At 40.7% G+C, this 22,168-nt stretch overlaps 3 protein-coding genes across 7 annotated transcripts in view; 1 reads left to right on the plus strand and 2 right to left on the minus strand.

Moving 5' to 3' along the window:
- OTC (ornithine transcarbamylase) overlaps window positions 1-16,600 on the minus strand; it is a 93,864-nt gene extending 77,264 nt beyond the window's left edge. The window contains exon 1 of the mRNA XM_053917680.2: window positions 16,466-16,600. The gene's annotated coding sequence lies outside the window, so the exon portion shown is untranslated. The remainder of the gene's footprint in view (window positions 1-16,465) is intronic.
- RPGR (retinitis pigmentosa GTPase regulator) overlaps window positions 16,519-22,168 on the plus strand; it is a 53,189-nt gene continuing 47,539 nt past the window's right edge. For all 5 annotated transcript variants that reach the window (XM_045197939.2, XM_045197938.2, XM_045197941.2 and 2 more), the window contains exons 1-4: window positions 16,519-16,681; window positions 18,397-18,522; window positions 19,501-19,593; window positions 20,694-20,756. In XM_045197939.2, the coding sequence (XP_045053874.2) occupies window positions 16,519-16,681; window positions 18,397-18,522; window positions 19,501-19,593; window positions 20,694-20,756 (445 nt within the window). The remainder of the gene's footprint in view (window positions 16,682-18,396; window positions 18,523-19,500; window positions 19,594-20,693; window positions 20,757-22,168) is intronic.
- Window positions 18,915-19,482, minus strand: LOC112307609 (ubiquitin-ribosomal protein eL40 fusion protein-like). Its single transcript, XM_045197950.2, has one exon. It carries the CDS (start codon window positions 19,442-19,444, stop codon window positions 19,004-19,006), a length of 441 nt encoding a protein of 146 aa, XP_045053885.2. The 5' UTR covers window positions 19,445-19,482; the 3' UTR covers window positions 18,915-19,003.

The raw sequence follows: 22,168 nt of genomic DNA on the forward strand, positions 1-22,168 counted from the left end.
CATTATTGCCTTCCAGTATAAGGAAATAGTATAATAAAAATAGATCATAAAATATATTTGCTATCATGGCCACTACTCTTTATGACAGTTAAAATTTACAGTTGCAGCCTGTTTGTTCAAAGCAATGAGGGACATGAAAACAATCCAGTCATTTTCTTTTTCCATTTTTATTTGATCCTCACCCAAGGACTTTTTTTATTGCTTTTAGGGGTAGAGGAAGGGAGAGAGGAGGGAAGAGAGAGAAACATCGATGTGAGAGAGAAGCATACATCAGTTACCTCCTGTATGTGTCCGGACCGAGGATCAAACCTGCAACTTATGTATGTGCCCCTTTGCTCAGGGGATGGTGCTACAAACAACTAAGCCACACTGGCCAGGGCAATCCAGTCATTTTCTAAAGTAGGTAACCCTGATCAATTGAAAACAAAATTACTCTGGAGACATCAGCAATACATTTTGTGAATCCATGAGAGAATAACTCATCATGATCACCTTCAGTTTCTAATGACATCACTGACTCTTCACCCACAAGATCTTTTTCTGCAATGAATATGCCATTCCTATTTCTTCTGCACAAAACACTTTAAATCACTACCAGGTGTTTGTTTTTACGCATCATGAGTCATAGCAGCAGGACTGTGGACAGGGAGAATAAATAACCCAGGTAACCTTGCGTTAGGTAGGGGGAAAAGTATAAATGCATTATTGAGTTTAGAAAAAACTTTCTGATCAACTTAAATTAAAAGCTATTTGTTAGTTTTCCTATTATAATTGCAAATGGGACAGCATTTTAAACTTGCTGGGTGTAACTGCCATACCTGGAAGCCCACCTATTCTTTGTGGTTGGGAAAGCCTGAGGATGTTAGTAAGATTTTACAAATGATTAAGACATATGGCCCTGGCTGGTGTGGCTCAGTGGATTGAGCACTACCTGTGAACCAAAGGGTCGCCGGTTCGATTCCCAGTCAGGGCACATGCCTGGGTTGCAGCCAGGTCCCCAGTGGGGGAAGTATGAGAGAGGCAGCCACACATTGATGTTTCTCTCCCTCTCTTTCTCCCTTCCACTCTGTCTAAAAATAAATAAATAAAATCTTTTTTAAAATCTATAAAAGACATATGGAGGGATGCAAAGAATTGGGTTTCTTTTTTTTTTTTTACAGTCATCCCAATTTTTCCCCTTTGCCCCCTTCCTCCCAGCAGCCCCCCACTCCCTCAGACAGTGCCCCACCATTGCTCATGCAGATGGGTCATGTGTATAGGTTCTTTGGCTACTTCATTTCCTATATTGTACTTTACATCCCCATGGCTATTCTGTAACTATCTGATTGTACTTTTAAAAAATACATTATTTATTTATTTTTAGAGAGAGGGTAAGAGAGAAAGAGAGGGAAACATCAATGTGTGGTTGCCTTTCACATGCCCCCCACCACCCACTGGGGACCTGGCCTGGAACCCAGGCATGTGCCCTGACTAGGAATTGAACTGGAGAGCATTTGATTCAAAGTCTGGCACTCAATCAACTGTGCCACACCAGCCTGGGCCTGATTGTACTTCTTACTCCCCTCACCTCTTCACTCATTCCCCTACATGCCCCTCCCATCTGACCCTGATGAAAACATTCTCTGTATCCATGATTATGTCTCTGTTCTACTTGTTTGCTTAGTTTGTTTTTAAGATTCAGTTGTTGATAGATATGTATTTATTGTCATTTTATTGTTCATAGTTTTGATCTTCTTTTTCTTAAGTAAGTCCCTTTAACATTTTAAATAATAATGGTTTGGTGATGATGAACTCCTTTAGTTTTTTCTTGTCTGGGAAGCTCTTTATCTGCCTTTTGATTCTAAACTATATCTTTGCTGGTTAGAGCAATCCTGGCTGTGGGTCCCCGCTTTTCATGATTTTGAATATTTCTCGTCAATCTCTTCTAGCCTGTAGTTTCTATTCAGAAATCACCTGACAGTGTTATGGGAATTCCACTGAAGGTAACTGCTTTACTCTTGCTGCTATTAAGGTTCTGTCTTTATGTTTAACCTGTGGTGTTTTAACTATGATGACCCTTGGAATGGGCCTCTTTCTTTGACTGGATCTTTTTTATGCTGTTGAGGTCCTCACTAAGTTCCTTGAGCATCCTTATAACCAGTGTTTTCAACACTGCCTCTGATAGATTGCTTATCTCTCTTTTGTTTAGCTCTTTTTCTGGAGTTTTGATTGGTTCTTTCATTTTGGGCCATGTTTCTTGTCTCCCTGTTTTGGCAGCATCTCTGTTTGTTTCTATGTACTAGGTAGAGATGCTATGATTCCATGTCTTGATAGTGTAGTCTAATGTAGGTGTCCTGTAGGGTCCATTGGCACAGCCTCTCCTATCCCCCAAGCAGGGTACTTGAGGTATACCCTTCATGTCAGCTAAGTATACCCTCCTCTGGTAGTTGGGCCTTGGTTGCTGTTGGCAGATCAATGGGAAGGATTTACACAGACAAGTCACCTACAAGGACTGGCTGTGACCACTGACCGCCAAACCCTGCCTTGCATGGAGGATCAGCTGTGCAGGGGCAGGGTGGAGGTACTCTGACGTGGTCTGTAGCTGTCCACTGGGTGCACAAGCCCTGGAGTTTCCTGGGTGGTGCAGGCCAAAGTGAGCCCCCATCTGTGTTTTGCCTGGGGGCACCCTGCCTGAGCTATAAATCAATCTGAGATGGCTGCTACTTGCTCTGGGCTTGGAGATTTCCCGGCGAAGCAAGCTGTGAATTTAGGCTGGTTGCTGCTTGTGCCACATCTGAGGCCACTTAGCAAGAGGTATGGGGGCGGGGGCTCTGAGGCTGGCTGTTGCTTTTTTGAGAGTATTTAGGATGTTGTGAAGCATGAGCCAAGACCAGTCATTTATATGGAAAAGCACCTTGGGTGACCCATAAATTGATTGGGACAGAGTCTCTGGGGATCTCCAGTGTCAGGCAAATAGTGTTAGCCAGGTTGATGGAGTCTCAGATATGGCACCAGCCTGCCGGCTCTGTGGCTCTGTTGTGGGAGGGTTCAGAAGAGGGACATTGGCCTTTGCCCACATTTCTGTCTGGGAGAAAGCTGTCCCTGAGCACTTGCCTTGATGTCAGACATTTCAGTTTCTCCTTGTAAGCCACTGGTGCCTTTCAAGGTGCTACCCTGGTGCTGGAGCTCAGAGGGAGTGAGTCTGAGTAACTCCATGTGTGGATTCTTTAAGAGGAACTGCTTGGAACTCCAGAAGTTTCTTCCACTGACTCAATCCCCACTGGTTATTGCAGTCAGAAGTTATGGGGCTTCCAGCACTTGGCTATTGTAAATTGTGCTGTTATGAACACTGGGGTGCATAGGTTCTTTTGGATTGGTGTTTCGGGGTTCTTAGGATATAACCCCAGCAGTGGAATTGCCTGGTCAAAAAGGTGGGAGGGGATAATGGGGGGAATAGGAGGAAGCGTTTTCAGGAACAACTATAAAGGACACATGGACAAAACAAAGGGGGGATGGGATTAGGGGAGGGAGGTGGGGATAGCTGGGATGGGGGGGAAATGCAGACAACTGTACTTGAACAACAATAAAAAAGAAAAAACAAACAAACAAAAAAGAAGTTACGGGGCTTATCTTCATGGCACTGGAGCCCTGGGCTGGGGGGCCTGATGTGAGGCTGGGACTCCTTGCTCCGAAGATACCCCTCCCAAATTTTTATCCACCACATAAGGATGTGGGGCCAGCCCATTTTGCATCTCTGCCCCTCCTACCAGTCTGGATGGATGTGGATTCCTTAATTCTACAGTTGTCTGACTTCTATTCAACTAGATTTCTGATGGTTCTGAGCATGGTTGTTCTATATTTTTTGTTGGAATTTGGACATGCTTGTGTGAGGAGGTGAGCTGTGTTTACCTATGCCACCATCTTAACAAGAAGTCAGAATTGGGTTTCTATTAGAGGATCTGATCATATTTACAACCCAGGATTTAGGGTATAGTTTTAAAACCAAACTCACATAGAAGTGTTCAACAATTTTGAAATTGACCACAATTCTGTGTTATTTTTTTCATCCCGACAGTGCTCTCTGATTTGACAAAGTAATGATGGCACCTGACACTATTCCTTAACTTTATTAAGTGAGTATAATTAAGAGTTATTTGCATTCAATTATTTGCTTATCTGCTTCTTTGATTGTGCTTTCTCTTTTCATCAATACCAATTTTAGCTTCATTTAATCGAAGTGGTGAAATAATTAGGTAGATAAGAGATTTAAAATAAAACTGATGCACCAACTCTGATAAGACCCTAAGGCATCCTGGAATATTAACTTCCTTTATCACTGTTCTTCCTAAGGTTCACCTTGATTTTTATATGCATTTTAACATTGGGGAGGGGGGGTTACTGAGAAAGCCATTAAAGTCAACATGAACTGTCAAAAGGCAATTAAGGTTAATGTGCTTCAATATTTAATATGGGAGGAATGCCACATCTATGACTTGCTGACATATGTAGAAGTTTCATATAGAGAACCTGGGTCAAAATAATGATTTAATAGTATTCATTAGAGAAAAGGAAAGATCTTAGAATATGCATTTAGTAAGCTTTTAATGTAAGTATAGTACCTTCTTTACTAAATTCTTGAGAGGTCTGAGATCATATAGTGTTAGACATAGACCCTGAATATCTTAGTCCAACTCTCTCCTCCAGAGGACCAGGGAAATACAGTGACTTTCTCAAAATGAGGCAGAGAGAGAGAGAGAGAGAGAGAGAGAGAGAGAGCGAGCATGCAAGTGAGTGAGAAATAGAAAAATAGAAAAAGGCTTCTGGACTTGCAGTGAGAGCTCTTTCCGTTACTTATTGACAGAAAACAGAGGGGGTATTTCATGGCACAGTATCCAGAACTCCCTCCAGTTCTCATTTTGTGACTATTAGTGTAGCATCTTAGTATACAAATCTTCCCTCCCTCTCTTCACCTCCTTCACAACCAGGTCATGGGCACATGATCCAGCACATGCTCTCAACTGGGGCTTTGAATCTTGAAGGACTAAAGAAAAAGTCAGTGAAATGAGATGCACAGTGCTGTGGTTGACCAGTATTTCTGATTGTGTCATGGTGATTAGCCCCAGTGGTGGCTGTGGACTAAGTCAGCAGCAACATCCTAACACAATCTCCTGCTGCATTGTCTCCCTACTTTCTCCTCTTTGACTAAGCATTCCTTTCCAGATTTTCTGTTAAATCATTACATTCCTTGATGGCTTCACACTAATCATTTTTTCCTAAAAAACTCTGACTGATTCAGAAATTGGTACAACAAAATGAACTGCAGGCAACTGACTTTCAAGAAAAAGTGATAAAACCAGGGATTGGTTGACCGACATTAAAATGCCCTCTTAGAAATACAGTGGTGAAATAGCTGATTGAACAATTGCTTATGGTCACCTGGAATGCTGATTGAGAGTATGATTTAAGGAGAATAGTGTGAAGGGCATGAGGAGTTCAGTGACATCCAATGAGTTAGCTGTTTCTTGTAATGAATAGCTAAATGGTAAAAAAAAAAAAAAAAATCATTGTGCTGCAACCATTCAAGGCCTGACAGGTTCATGGTATTTGTGCAGATGGAAGAATATTCACAGAGCCACTGGGATGTCTGGCATGCTTTTTTTCAAGGGTGGTGAGCCACGCATGCTGCAAGCCGCATGTCCCCCTGCATGTCTCTGTGTGGCACACATTGTGGCCCTTGCTCCCCAGTGTGGCGCCCAGCAGGGAGCCCCTAGCCCCTTTTTAAATACTGGAACAAACAAAGCTGGCTTCAAGCCATAAATTACATAACATAGCATACTTCTGTGCATGAGAGCCCACTTCATGTTATGGGAACAGTTTATTGGGCCCAGTCTCAAGGCTATGAGAACACTACTTATTAGGCCCATTCAGGGTTATGGGATCACTGCTCCCCTTAGTTACCCAGACACCTGGGTGAGGAAGCCAGACTGCCTCCAGTTACCCTACAGTCATCTACCTCAGCAGATCTGAGATGGTCAAAGATAAATTCAGACTTTAGTTTGATCCTGTGTGCCGATGAATTACAATATCAGTGGTATTCACATCCTGGCAGGTTTCTTAGGTGCATATTGTGGCATTATCTGGGTTAGGCTAAAAGCTGAAAAAATTGACATGGCAATATATGAGAGGATTCAGAGGACCCTAAGAATGCTGAACCCTTAATTCTCATTGAATCTCCCTTGCCAAGCTCCAGAAATCTCTCCTAGCTTCTCTGATGAAACTGTTCTTCCCTTAGGTGAAGATGCTCTTTTACCTGAAGGAGTTACCTTGCAAGATGAAGCCAGTTCTCTTCATCCTCCTCCCCTCTCCACCAGTTTTCAAGATTGTCTGATTTCCACATGACCCTGGGACGGGGGTAGCAATGACAAAGTCAAAAGCCAGAGAAGATCAAAGAAGTCCTGGATTTCTACTTTATATTGGAAAAATTCTGGGATGTCTGTATGGGAGCACAATAAAAGGATGCTTGATCAAAGATGAGAAATGTAATTTTAGATTGGTCTGGGTCCAACAATTCAAGACTCATTGCAGATTGAACAGCTATATTGAATTTGAGGGGTGAAGAAGGAAATGCTCCGAGTGGAAAAAACTTTAAGCAGTACCCTTCACTGGCATTTTACCAGGAGAGAGAGAAGACCTGATGCATGGATCTAAACCAAGTCATGAACAATGGTTAGTGGCCTGGCCAGATGATTAGGGACACAGAAGGAACAAGATTAAAGACTGGAGACAAGGAATTTTCAAGAAAAATGTAAGTGAACTTCTCCAAGAGTGAGAATGTCGATCTCCCTTGTGAATGAACATGAAAAGAGACACCATGTGTAAGAATCTCTTATGTCTCTCTCATTTATTACTCTATCCATTATAAAAATGTTATACTGCATTTTAGGAACATAAATGTAGATGTTTCCCATATAAATAGGAGCTGAAAAATACCAACATTGTATTGATAGAAATGTTCAGTGAGTTTAGGTAAACTAGTTTACTAGTTTAAAAGTTTACTAGTAAAAAGTTTACTAGTTCAGTAAACTTTTAATACCTAAAAGTTTAGGTATTAACAGTCTAATAGGTAGGTGTTCTGCCAGGAAAACTTTGATTAGGGCATTTTATTGGGTGGGCTTATATATATTTTTGGCTTCCTAGCATTTGAACTCTCAAGTAGATTTGAGGATCTTAGTCCTGCTCTCTTGTATAAAGATCTAGAGAGATAAAGGGATCTTCCTAAGAACGGGAAATGGAGGAAGGAAATGAGGGAAAGAGAGAACTGGAAATTAAAAAAAAAAATCTCTACTCTTATCTAGCAATCTTATTGTTGCACAGTAATAAAGGAAATTTAGGCAGTCATCTGTTAGTGGAGATTTGTCTTTTTTAGAAGAGAGAGAACTGCCTTGTTTTTTAAATTGTTTTTATTGATGTAACAATGGTTAATAACATTATATGTTTTAGGTGTGCAGCATTATAAATTGATATCTCTATACTCTATTGTGTGCTCACCACCAAAAATCTAGTTTCCTTTCATTACCATATATTTGACCTGCCTTGTTTCTGAACTCTTTCTTAATATTGACAAATCCTCAAATGTGTGAGTCTTGAAAGAAGGCCCAGTTCCACCAGGGAAGCCAAAGGCAATAGTCTCTGTTTCCAGACCTTGGCAAAGAGGGCAAACTAGTAGGTGAACTAGCCTCAGCCAATTGGATGTTCCCTTCACCGCAGGACTTTGCTCTTGAGAATGTGACCAAAAGATGACGGGACAATGAGGTTAGAAGCATGGTGAAAGCAGTGGCTGCATCCAGCAGTAGTGTCCTAGCCAGATTGTTCCTGCTGGGTAGCCTTTCTCAAGCTCTGCATTTTTTATGAGCCTTATTCTCTATTATTTCCACTGATTCCGTGCACTACCTGATAGTTTCAGTGCTAGATATCTACCTAGGGAAGCTGATTTATATGGGCTACCTCAATGAGCTCTCATATCTTCTAGCTTCTGGTGGGATTTGGCCATTGGAATCCCAGCTGGAGAATGGAGGGAATAGTGAATTCAGAATACTTATTCTAATGGTTTCCCATGAAGTCATCTGGGGTTGGCTGTTGTTCAACAGAAATTCACTGTTCCTCTCAGGGTGGCCTACACTGCACATCTCTCTCTCTCTCTCCTTCCATGTTCTAATAAACTCTTCATCCCTTCGTCTCTTTGAGCCAAGGGATAGTAACTGCTCCACTGGTGTTAATCCCGAGTCCTTCCACAATGCCTTGTTGCTGCCCCAATCCCCTTCCAACCTTCTGAAATTAGTTCCTTTATAAGTAAACCACTCTCAAATTATCCTAATAGGAGGATGTCATCTGTTTGTCAGAAAACTTACTGATATGCCTTCAAGTGCATTTATTTTCTGTTTTTAACTTTATGCCAAAGAAACCCAATGAGCTTAGCATTCTAAGAGGAGGAGAAAGAAAAAACAAAATCCCACAGTTGGGATCAAAGGTGAAATTTTCAGTGAATGGTAATAAATGGCACAGAATATAGCCAAGAGGCCCTGTTAGGAAAAAGTCACCCATGGGAAAGCACACATAAAAAATAGCTCAAAATATACTTAGAGAGTCTTCAAGCCTGGTTGCCAGCCACAAAATGGCAATGGCTACCAGCAGAATGTGAAAGGGACCTTCTGTTCACAGACATACAATTACTGAACAGTCAGACCATTTATTTGGGGGTCTGAACAGTCATTAAGTCCTCCCTCACTCCCTCCCAATTCATATGGTATTTCGCACAAAGTAAAATGTACATAGATTTTTCCAAATGTCTCCTCCACAGCTTTTTTCACTGTGAGAGAGACACAGCTGCATCATGGAATGCTGGAATGCTGGAGCACAAGAAAGCTATTAATCTGGCTCCATCTAGATGTACCAAGTCTAACTGCAGGGCTGCCTCCAGTGTCATTAAAGGAGTATGTACAAAATAATATACTTTTAAAAACACAGACTATAAAACAAAGAGTGGGAACTAAAATTATAAGGAAAAATAATATGTAAAGAGCTTACTGAAATCTAGGCACTACTGATTTTATGCACATGATCTTATTTAAACCACACAATCCTGCAACTTAGGAGTTATTATTGCAATTTAACAAATGAGAATTTAGAGGCAAAGAGTAAACAACTTTCCTGGATTACTCAGGTAATAAGTGGTAAAGCCAGAATTCTAAATCATGCTACCCCACAATACTTATATCAGACAAAATAGACCTAAAACTAAGGCCATAACAGGAGACAAAGAAGGTCACTACATAATACTAAAGAGAATATAACTGTTATAAACATGTATGCATCCAACATAGGAGCACCTAAATATATAAGGAAAATCTTGGTGGACATCAAGGGAGAGATTGACAGCAATATAGTTATAGTAGGGGATTTTAACACCCCACTGATATCAATGGATAAATATTCCAGACAAAAGAAATCAACAAGGCAACAGTGAACTTAACTGGCACACTGGATTGGATAGAATTAATTGATATTTACAGAACACTTCATCTCAAAGTAGCAGAACATACATTCTTCTCAAGTGCACATAAAACAGTCTCAAAGATAGACCACATGTTAGGACACCAAAAAAGTCTTCATAAATTTAAGAAGTTTGAAATCATATCGACTGTCTTCTCTGACCACAATGGTATGAAACTAGAAATCAATTACAATAAAACAACCTGGAAAACTTTCAAATACATGGAGGCTAAACAACATCTTATTAAACAATGAATGGGTTAACAATGAGATCAAGGAAGAAATCAAAAATTACCTGAAAATAAATGAAAATGAACACACAATGACCAATAATCTATGGGACACAGCAAAAGCAGTCTTAAGAGGGAAGTTCATAGCATTACAGGCCTACCTCAAGAAGCAAGAAAAATCTCAAAACAATCTAACTCTTATTCAACAGAGTACTGACCACAGCAGTCAGATGAGAAGAAGAAATAAAAGCCATATAAATTGGAATTAGAGGAAGTAAAACTGTCATTATTCACAGGTGACATGATATTGTATATAGAAAACCCTAAAGTCTCCACCAAAAAATTATTTGCTCTAATACATGAATTTGGCAAAGTAGCAGGATACAAAATTAATATTCAGAAATAGGTGGCATTTTTATATGCCAACAATGAACTATCACAGAGAAAGTAAGAAGATAATCCCATTTCCTATTGCAACCAAAAAGTATAAGGTACCTAGGAATAAATTTAACCAGGGAGGTAAAAGGCCTGTAGTTGGAAAATTATAAGATACTGAAGAAAAAAATTGAGGAAGATACAAATAAGTGGAATATACACCATGTTCATGGATAGGGAAAATTAACATCATTAAAATATCCGTGCTACCCAGAGCAATCTACAACTTCAATACAATTTTTATTAAAATACTAATGGCATATCTCACAGATTTAGAAAAAAATATTCAAAAAATTTATGTGGAAACAAAAAAGACCCCAAATGTCCTCAGCAATCTTGAGAAAGAAGAACAAAGTTGGAGCTATCACACTACCAGATATCAAACTATACTAAGGGGCCATAGTAATCAAAACTATGGTATTGGCACATGAACAGACACATAGATCAATGGAACAAAACAGAGAGCACAGAAATAAATCCACACCTTTATAGTCAATTAATATTTGACAGAGGACGCAAGAACATATGATGAGGTGAAGACAGTCTCTTTAATAAATGGTGTTGGGAAAATAGGACAAATACATGCAAAAAATAAAACTAGATCCTTAGCTTACACCATACACAATAATAAACTCAAAATGTAAGTTACATTTTGAGTCATTATGACTTTGAGTCATTAAAGACTTAAATGTAAGTTGCAAAACCATAAAAATCGTAGAAGAAAACATAGGCAGTAAAATTTCAGAAATTTCTTGTAGCACTGTTTTTTGCCAATATATCTCCTAGGGCAAGGGAAACAAAGGAAAAATAAACAAAATGGGTCACTACATCAAATTAAAAATCTTTTGCACAGCAAAAGAAACCATCAACAAAATGAAAAGGGAACCCACTGAATGGGAGAACATATTCACCAATGATACATTCGATAAAGGGTTAATTTCCAAAATATATAAAGAACTTATACAACTCCACACCAAGAAGACAAACAACTCAATTAAAAAATGGGCACAGGACCTGAATAGACACTTCTCCAAAGAGGACATACAGATGACCAATAGACATATGGTGCTTCATGTCACTAATCGTCAAGAGTTTTGCAAATTAAAACCAAAATGAGATATCTCTTCGCCCATCAGAATGGCTATCATCAATAAATCAACAAACAACAAGTGCTGGTGAGGATATGGAGAAAGGGGAATGCTTTTGCACTGTTGGTGCGAATGCAGGTTGGTGCAGACACTGTGGAAAACAGTATGGAGTTTCCTCAAAAAATTAAAAATGGAACTGCTTTATGACCCAGCAATCCCAATTCTGGGAATATATCTGAAGAAACCTGAAACAGTGATTTGAAAGAATACATGCATCCATATGTTCATTGCAGCATTATTTACAATAGCCTAGATCTGGAAACAGCCCAAGTGCCCATCAGTAGATGAGTGGATAAAAAAGCTGTGGTACATTTACACAATGAAATACTACTTGGCCGTAAAATGAAAAAAGAAATCTTACCTTTTGCAATAGCATGGATGGACCTGGAGATTATTATGCTAACTGAAATAAGCCAGACAGAGAAAGACAAATACCATATGATCTCACTTATATGTGGAATCTAATGACCAAAATAAACTGATGAACAAAACAGAAACAGGCATGGATACATGGAACAGACTGACGGCTGTCAGAAGGGAGGGGTGTTAGGTAGCTGGATGAAAGAAGGTGAAGGGATTATGCTCCCCCCCCAAAAAATATATATATATAACATAGACACAGACCACAGTGTGGTGATAGCCAGAAGGAAATGGAGATGTAGATGGGGGTAGGTGGAGGTGGGCAAAGTGGGGATAAATGGGGACAGAAAGAGACTTTGCTTTGGGTGATGGGCGCACAATGCAGTGTGCAGAGGATGTTTTGTTGAGTTGTACACTTGAAACCTGTATGGTTTTCTGAACCAATGTCACCCCAATTAATTCAATTATATATATATATATATATAATTTGTATTGCCAATTTCCCTTTTTAAAAGGGCGTGCCTTTTTAAATTCCCACAAACTGTGAATAAATGTGCTTATGTCTCCTGCTAACTAGACTGGGCAGTTTTTTAATCATTGCCAATCTAATAGGCAAAATAAATAAATACATTTTATTGTTTTACTTTCACTTTTAATAGTGGAGTTCATTGTCTTTTCAATGTTGAAAATTTGGATTTTTTTTGGAACAGACTCTTTATTTTTGTTAATTGATTTTTTTTTTGGTTGGATTCTTTTTACTATTTTTTGCCTTTTCTTTTCTTTAAAATTTAAAGAAGGTAGGCCATAGGCTGAGAGAAAGTATTCTTTTAAAATAAAAATCCCTGGCTTTGGATGTATGTATTCTTAGTTCATATATCCTGGCTCTGTACTACAAAAAGTCAGAAATCCAAAAAGCCATTAGAATCTGATTTGTGAATTTGGATGCTTATTTGACTTCATAGTGGAGTTTTCAAAGTGGAGACATGCCTGTTTATCTGATTCCAAATAGAGAAGTATACAGTGATGACAGTTGCATTTTAATGAAACTAAAAAAAAAAAAAAAAAAAAAAAGCCTTGGAAGTTTTGTTGAATGCTGTCAAAAAAGGAAGTAAAAAGCATAATCCATCAAATGTCTTTCTTATTCATACATGCCTCAATTTTTAGTTGACACAAAATGCTCCAGAAATGAGTATCAACTAGAATTAATAGGGGAAATTGCCAAGAGTTGTACATGCTGACTTCTGTATATCAACATGATTTCCTGAGAAGTATATGAGTGGTAGGCCATGGATGACGGGGGAATCAAATGAGTCATAAAATTATACCCTTTTGAACTCTCTGCCTTCTCCAACTTGAGGGAGGTGACTCCACAGGCTGATACCATTTGGCTACAGGGATTGTGGCTGAGGTGTTTACTACTCACTGAATGCCATAGGCGCTACAACATTTCCTAGCCCCACTGCAGTACACAGGGGCACAGAACACTGGATCTGGCCAATGGGTTGTGAGAAGGAGTCACATGTTACCTCTGGCCTGAAACACTAAGTTTCCTGCTCCTTTACTCTCTTGCCCTCTTACAGCAACCAAAGAGGTCAGGATCATATATGGTACAGCTACAAGATAGCTGACCCTCCATCAGTAGCCTGAGCCCTTGCTGTCCCACATTGGACATTAGCATAAGTAAGAAACGTTTTGTTTGTGTTATGAATTGAGATTGGGGTGTTATTTGCATTGCAGCATAGCTTGGTTATGCTGATGAATACAATAAATGTAGCCAACTCTTCCTTATTATTAATAGCTAATACTGTTGAGGGCTGCTCTACTGCAGGTACCAAGCTATAAATTCTACATGCATTACCTAGTATCTCACAACAACAGTGTCAGATAGACAATAATATCATACATATACATCATATATATCATACATGTATACACACACATATATATCTACTACACTCATATGTGTATATACGTATATACACATGTATGTGATATATATCAGTAGTAGAAAGGAGACTTTCTCCCTTTCCTCTGGTTATACAAAAAGTAGTGTTCTTCCTTCTGGCTAAGGCCATTCCTTCCACTCGAGATCTAGGTGCCACCTCTTTCTCCCTTACTGTATTGATTATTCCTCACTCTCCTAAATCTGTGTTTTCTCTCCTTCTATTCAGTTTATCCCTCAAAGTCCTCAAGCTTAACAGAAGTCCTCCACCCCCTTCCCTTCCTCCTCCCATTACTATCTGCCTCTGTCCTAGACCATCTCCATTTCCTGTCTCCAAAACGTTTACCCTCAATTTTTTCTCTTGGCTTCTCCCACTGAGTACTCCAATACTGTTCCCTCCTCCAGCACTCTACTAAACAGAATTTTTCATTGCCACTAATGATCTCTGCATCCCTAGATTCAGTGGTCATTTAGTTTTTACCTTACTTGATATCTCAGAATCACATGAATACAACTGACCACAGCCACCTTGTAGAAACCCTATTCTGTAGGCTGTCCCTCTCTGGTCACACTATCTCCTTTTCAGCTTCAGTATCTGTTGCTGGGCCATTAAATTTGGGCCTTTATCACATCGAATCCTAATCTCCCTTTTCTTCTCAATCTGTAGTCACTTCGCAGTCATTCACCTAACAGTCTTTTCCAAGGTTGCTATCCCCACCTAGACTCAGGCATCTGCCAAAAATGTGCCTCTATCTGGAGCTTATGCTCAATTGCCTGCTCAGCTCAGTACCTCCACTTTGATGTCATGAACTGTCATGTTCGCCCTGCCTGACTCACCTAACTATAACCCCTCGTCCTATCTTCCTCAGTGTTCCCCATCTCAGTAAATGGCACCACCCCCCTTCAATCTGCTTATCTTAGAAACCTGGGAGTGGAGTAAAGCTGTATCATTACCTCCCCAAGTGCTCAGTACAAAATGTGCTTAACTCTATCATGAAATAAAAAAAACAAATTAAAGCACATTATAACTAAAGTAAGTCTTTAAAAATTCTGATTATCCCATCCAATTAGAATGGTGATTTCTAAAAAGGAATATCCAATTCTTTACAGCTCCCTTCTTTGCTGTTGCACTAAGAGCTGTTTGGTAGTTCTGCCCTGCCTAGGAGCCAACAGTCAGACAACACCTCCTGTTGAATCTACGTCCTAAAATAGTTTAAAATTTGCCTGCTTCTCTCTGGTGCTAATGCCCCATATTCCAATCCAGTGTGACTGCTTATCTGAATTTCTGCAATAGCCTCTGAACCCTCCTCCCTGCTGCAATTTATTCTCCACAAAGCAGCCGGGGGGAATAATTCCAGGAATACATATAACTGATCATATCAATCCATTGCTTGAAAGCCCTCAATGTCTTCCCATTTTCTCTACAAAGCATCCATGCAGAACGATTCCAGGAATACACATAACTGATCTTATCAATTCACTGCTTGAAAGCCCTCAATGGCTTGCCATTGTCCTTAGGATAAAATCTCAGATTCTTAAGAATCCCAAGACCCTGCCACCTTGCCAGGAGCCAATGTCACCTATTTCAGATCCTGGAAAGAGCCAAGCTTCTTATGAGCCTTGCATGTGGTTTACAGGTTTACTCTCTGCCCAGAGCTCTCACACTTCTAGCTTCTTCTTCTTCGGTTCTTACATTTAAAGTCCTTCCTTCAGATAAGCTTTCCTTAACCCCTCACACTAGGTTAATGCTCCTTGTTAAACACTCTCATAGTAACTTCCACTTTGCTTTGTAAGTGATTATTTGCATACTGAATAGTCTAATCTCCCCTCCCAATTTTAATGCAAACACCCTTTAAAATGTCAGTAACACACTTCCTTACACACAGGAATTCAGGGATCCTTGAATCCAACTTTGATTCTAAAGCCTATGCCCACAACTACCACATGTACATAAATCTATTCATCTTGGAAGATGGCTTTTTGCCCGTTTTATGATGGCCAAGTGTTGATGTACAGGAAACTAAGGTTTGACTGAAGAAAAATATAACCTCTCTGGCCAAATTCTAGAGCAATGATGTTCTGCTGTTGGTGAATTGTCTTTGAAGCTGTTCCTGTCACAGATTGCTCATCTCAACCTTGTCCTGTTGGGAGGATACAATGCAGGCTGGACTGGCCCAGCTGGCCCTGAGCTCCCCCACTGCATAATCTCAACATCCGTAAATGGGGGCAACATTAACCACAATACAGGGGTGTAGTAGGGCTGACTCATTCAATAAAGATTTAATGAGCATCTAGTATATGCCAGGTTTTGGTTTAGATGCTGGGGATACAAATGCGATTAGGATGTTTAACAAAGCACCTATCTCATTTAGTTATAAATGGTCGCCATTACTGGTGTTTCAGGTATGCGTGGACGTTTGCCTATGTCACAGAGCTTGAGTGAGAGCATGTAATATTTGTGGCGTTTGTCACTTTCCAGACAGTATCCCTGCGGGTCCTAAATGTCCACTGGAGTTAAGCTTTAGCACTCCAGTGCACGACGGCGCGCCATGGCCACTCCACCCCTCCGGGCCACCAGAGGGTGCGCAGGCTCCTCCGACAACCCCGCTGCATCTGCGCCTGCGCCCCATCGGCGGCCCGGCCGCCCTTCCCTTTCTGGCCACCAGAGGGTGCGCGAGCTCTTCCAACAGGCTGCTGCGTTTGCGCCTGCGCAGCCACCAGCACCGGCACCAGGCAGCTCCTCCCCTCCGCTCGGCTCCCGCCACGCCCGGCCACGCCCCTACACGCCACGCCACGCCCCGCCACGCGCACGAACGCTCCACCTTGGTTGCCCTAGGTTGCTGTTTGTTGACTTCCGGGAACGCGGTAGCCTCAGATGCGCAGAGTGTCGCTATGGAGGCCCGAGGGGCTTTCGCGGCCCGCTTGGTGGCTGAAGGGCTACTTTAGGTGCAGCCGAATCGCCCCCGCTGTCTTCTCGGCCCAGGCGCTGATTCCCCATATTGTCCTCGGTATGGGGGAACCTGAGGAGGAAGTGCCCGGTGAGTCGCGCCCGCAGTAGTGGCGGCGGCCCAGAGGGAGGGTCCGTGGGAGGGCGGGTGGCTAGGCCCCGCCTCCGGGCCGGCCCCATTAGGGGACTGTCCCTGGCAGCGGACACCTGACTGGGGCCAGAGCTATAGTCGCGCCCCCGCTGAAAACTGAGGAGCGAGGAAAGGAAGGAAGGGACCTGAGGGGAAACGACGGGTAGCGGGGGGAGATCTGTCCTTTTTGTCCTTGTTTTTAATCCTCTCCCCACCCGAGGATATGTTTATTGATTTTAGAGAGAGAGGAGGGTGGGAGGAAAGAGAAAGAAACATCGATTGAGCGAAAGAGAGAGAAACATCCTTGGGGTTGCTTCCCGTACTGCCCGGACCGGGAATGGAGCCCTTTTGGTATACGGACCCAATTATGTACTGAATACCTTGAAGAGTGGGTGATCAGGGGGCGCGAGGTAAAAGAGGGTGGGGAAAACGACTTAGAGAACAGGGGTGAAGAGGCAGCCATTAGTGAGGTTTCTTTAAAAGACTTTTTTTTCTGAGTCTGAACATACACTTGATATTGTGACGTCATACATACTGCGTCACAGAAATAGACGTTTCATGAACCAGTACTTACTCTAACCACTTGGGATGTGCTCAGATCTTTTCTATAATACAGTCCTTTAAAAATGTTCATTGTGACCCGCTAAATTGATTTTCTGACGCACTAATCAGTCATGGCTAACATTTGGAACCAAAACACTGGATTAGAGCAGAATCATGCATTCACTGAAATAAGTACTAATTTTCTATGATGCTCTTGACTCTACCATAGATTCCTGTCCTCTTAGGGTTCACAGCTTAGTGAGGGATACGAGAGAGTAAACAAAAGGACAGTACTCATGCAGTTTGACAATAGGTGGCCAGGGCACCAGAGCAGAGACACCAAACCCTGACTTGGGTTGAGGGTATCAGGGAACATTTCCTGGGGAGCCAGAGCAGGAAAAAGCAGTTAAAATTATTCATTGTAGGGAAACTCAGCCTATTCTAGGCCTGCCTGGCCTACCACATCTCAATTATCAGTTAGAAATGAGATGCCTCACAATTGTTCTCAAAAGGTTTTCCACGTGTCTAGTCTCATGCATTAATATTTATTATTAATACTTATGTTCACTATGTTTTCCTTTCTGGTACCCATTAGTTTCTTTATGTGTGCTCATCCTCTGGGATTTCCTCAAAGGCTGGATCTGGCCTCCTATTTGGGTGTCCATGTGTATTAAATGATTATTGGTGACTGGTAGGGGTTTTTGGCCTCCCAAATGGTACTGGATCAAAGATCCTACATCCTGGTGATGCTACTGATGAAACTCAATACTATCCTGTTTCTGAGTGTGGAGAAAAGCCCTCAGTAAGGGGCTAGACCATGTGGTGTTAACCAGAGTGAGTAGGTCCGCCTGGTGACAGCAGGACTATTTGCAATTGAGGACTGCCTTCCTTGTGATAGTCTATGTCTTACTTTATACCAGTAAATTAATAATACATAATTTAGCAGAGTTCATACATAAAATTAGAATGAGGTCTGAGGAGTAAGAAGACTGAATTAAAGGAGAGGAAGGAGGGTGTAAACAGTTTCCTAGCAGAGGCAAAGCTATCATGAGACAAGGAATATGAATAACTGAGAAAATGGTACCAGGCAACATAGTAAAAGTTGTAAATTAAAAACTATCATATATTTGCAGATTCGGGTGCTGTGTTTACATTTGGAAAATCTAAATTTGCTGACAATATGCCCAGCAAATTCTGGTTTAAAAATGATATACCTACATATCTTGCATGTGGAGATGAGCATACTGCTGTTATTACAGGTTAGTATTAAAGTCCTAAATATTATAGATGCACTGTGTTTTAAACATATTGAAAATAACCTAAACAAATGAAACTAATCTAGAGGGTCTTGTTTTTTTTTATTTTGCCAGAGAATTTTTGACAAATTGATTCATCAAGTCTTTTAAATTTCAAGTTTTCCTTAGTGTATTTAAATATGATTTTCAATACACACAACTTTCTTAGAAAAAATCTATTTTAATAGATCTATACAATCAAAAAACTATTACTGTATAATCTTAAAAACTCTTTTATACCTGACAGAGTCTGGCTGTAGGTAGGTATATGGACGAGGTAACCTGTTTCAACATGAAAACAATGACACCTTTTGTTTGTTTGTTTTGGGTTTTTTGGTTTTGTTTTTTTTTCCAGCCAGTGAACGGGAAACTTTATTGAGGCCCCAGGGTCACAGGGATTAGGCAGAAGACCGCCCTATAGGCCAGAGGAGGTGATGGAGGGGCCTTATTTAACCTTCTTCTTGGGGCGCAGGTTGTTGGTGTGGCTACACTTCTTGCGGCAGTTGACAGTGTGGGGGTGCAGGCGGGCATAACACTTGCGGCAGATCATCTTGTCACAGTTGTACTTCTGGGCGAGCTGGCAGAGGGAGGGCTCGATGAGGCCACCACGCAGACGAAGCACCAAGTGCAGGGTAGACTCTTTCTGAATGTTGAAAGAGTGCGAGAGAGTGCGGATTTTAGCTTTGACATTCTCAATGGTGTCACTGGGCTCAACCTCAAGAGGGATGGTCTTGCCAGTCAGGGTCCTCACAAAGATCTGTATCTCTGTGTTTGCTGGGGAGGCCGCACGGATGCCACAACCAACGCACTCAGCCGCCTCGTTGAGAAGAAAGAGCGAATGACACCTTTTAAGTGTAGCATTTTTATTAATTTGCAATAACTTCATCTCACATTACTTTATATTGAAAATGCTTCAATTTATTTCTTTTTCCTTTCCACCAGGAAATAATAAACTTTACATGTTTGGCAGTAACAACTGGGGCCAGTTGGGATTAGGATCAAACTCAACAGTTTGCAAACCAACGTGTGTCAAAGGTTTGGGATCTTTTCTCCTTTATCACTTTAAATACTTAACAAATGAAAATACTTTCATATCAATTGTGTAGTTCTTTAATATGATATTATAAATAATACAGCCTTTAGTTCTTTATTTTATGATATTTTCTTGAGATTTATTGGCACTTAACTTTATTTTTATGATATTTAGAACTACTGTTACGTTAGGATCTAAAAATCACATTAATTTTAAACCCACATGCTACAAAGGAAGTAATAATTCTGCTATATTGCACTTGAACATTCTTTCCTCTCACTGTAAATCTACTTAAATATTACTATTCTGTATACACAGTACAAAAATATGTTAGAATTTTGGGCTCTGTCGTAGTGATCTTTGCAACCAGTTATGCAAGCACTTAGGTTATGTTCTATAAAGGTTTTTTAAATGTGTAAGTGAATGAATGAAGAACTTTAACAAAGGTATGTGCCTATGAATATTGGACTTACAGTGTTTCATTGAGTGAGGTAAAAGGTAAAATTGATGATGGTGATCACAGATTAGGACAAAGATTGGGTTGGTGCTGGAGGCAGCATAACAGAATGCAGTGGATCTCTGCACATATTACTTACGTGTGGAGTTTTTAATAATATATAGAAGCCTAGGTCTTAATTCAGACCTACTGATTCAGAGTCTCCAGTGGTGGGGCTGAGCTATGTGTATTTTTCTCAGAACTCCCCTGGTTATTTTTTAAAGATTTTATTTATTTTTAGAGAGAGGGAGAGGGAGGGAGAAAGAGCGGGAGAGAAATATCGATGTGAGATAGAAAAATCGATTGGTTGCCTCTCATATGCACCTCGATCAAGAACCAAACCCACAACCCAGGCTGGTCCCCTGACTGGGAATTGAACCCGCCACCCTTTGCTTTGTGGGGGGATACCCAACCACTGCGCCACACCCCAGTCAGGGCTCTCCTGGTTATTTTGATGCACAACTAGTTCTGAAAACTTTAGGTTTAGTTGACTTTACAGTCAGACAAGCTTGGGTTTAAATCTCAGTTCTACCACTTATTTACCACTTGACCTATATTATCTATTATTTTTATAACCATTCCATATTTTAATTGTCATGTTTTTAGCTTTAAAGCCTGAAAAGGTGAAACTTGCTGCCTGTGGACGGAACCATACCCTAGTTTCGACAGGTATGTCATTCAATTTGTATGACTTCTTGCCCAATTTGAGGACTGAGGTCTCGTGCCAGTACACTTGTGACTTTGTAAAATTAATAGAAGTGACACCTTGGTAACAACAGTAGGATTTTTAAAAATGTAGATGGATAGTACACTTGTTTGCCTTTGAAAATATGCAGATAAATGGTAAATGGCTGAAGAAAAAGCTTGTTTCCTTGGATTATGTCAAGAGGCAGCATCTCCTTACCAGTGTGCACACATCAGGGGCTGGTTGTACCTGTTCATATTCTTCCTTCTTCTTTTCTGAGGGTTAATGGGAGCCAAACCCACCCTCACAAAAACATCTATGAATGTGAGTCAGCACAATTTCAGTTAAAATCTAAATAGGTTCTGTGTGTGTATAGAAATTAACAAGATGATTCCTTAAAAAAAAAAAGATTTTATTTATTTATTTATTTTTAGAGAGAGGGGAAGGGAGGGAGAAAGAGAGGGCGAGAAACATTAGTTTGTGGTTGCATCTCATGTGCTGCCTACTGGGGACCTGGCCTGCAACCCAGGCATGTGTCCTGACTGGGAGTTGAACTGGCAGCTCTTTGGTTTGCAGGCTGGCACTCAATCCACTGAGCTCACACCAGCCAGGGCTGACAAGGTGATCCTTAAGTTTGTGTGTGTGTAGCAGTTGACAACGTGATTGTTAAGTTTATATGGAAAAGCAAAGGACCTAGAATGACCAAAACAATTTTGAAAAGAACAACATTGGAGGACTAGCACTATCTGAGTTCAAGACCTACTGCAAAGCTACAGTAATTGAGAGTGTGGTATTAGCAAAAAGATAGACAAAGACTAATGGAACAGAATAGAATCCAGAAATAGATCCATAGGCATATGCCCAACTAATATTTGACAAATATTAGTTGTACAATAAAAAAAAAATTGTACCATGACAATTCAGTGGAGACAAGGTGGTCTTTTCAACAAATGCTCCTGGAACAATTAGATACTTAGGCTCTGGCCATTGACCAGCCCTTCCTGCCTCCTTTCCCTTCCACAAAGTTTCTGTCTTTAGGCTATTTTCCTTACCTTGGCTCCTCCTCACCTCTCTGCCCTGTTCAGACTTTTCTTGCTAAAATGTCTTTTCCTCAGATTCTTATCTTTTAAGATGCAGTATAAGTCTGACTACTTCCAATGGAGCTTTTGGTGACTATTCAGCTGTTTACTCATGTGGTCTCTGAACTGCTAAGTATTTCAACAACTCTGGTTTGCTCCATATGTGTAAATTGTGTGGTCCGATTCCATTTGAAAGCTAGTCTTATTTCCCTCAGTTAGGTTTTTTTTTTTTTTTTTAAATCTCATTTTTACCCCTGGTTGGTGTTGCTCAGTGGATTGAGTGCCCGCCTGCAAACCAAAGGGGTCACCTGTTCAAT

The sequence above is a fragment of the Desmodus rotundus genome, chromosome X (genome assembly GCF_022682495.2).
Source record: "Desmodus rotundus isolate HL8 chromosome X, HLdesRot8A.1, whole genome shotgun sequence".
Taxonomy (NCBI): domain Eukaryota; kingdom Metazoa; phylum Chordata; class Mammalia; order Chiroptera; family Phyllostomidae; genus Desmodus; species Desmodus rotundus.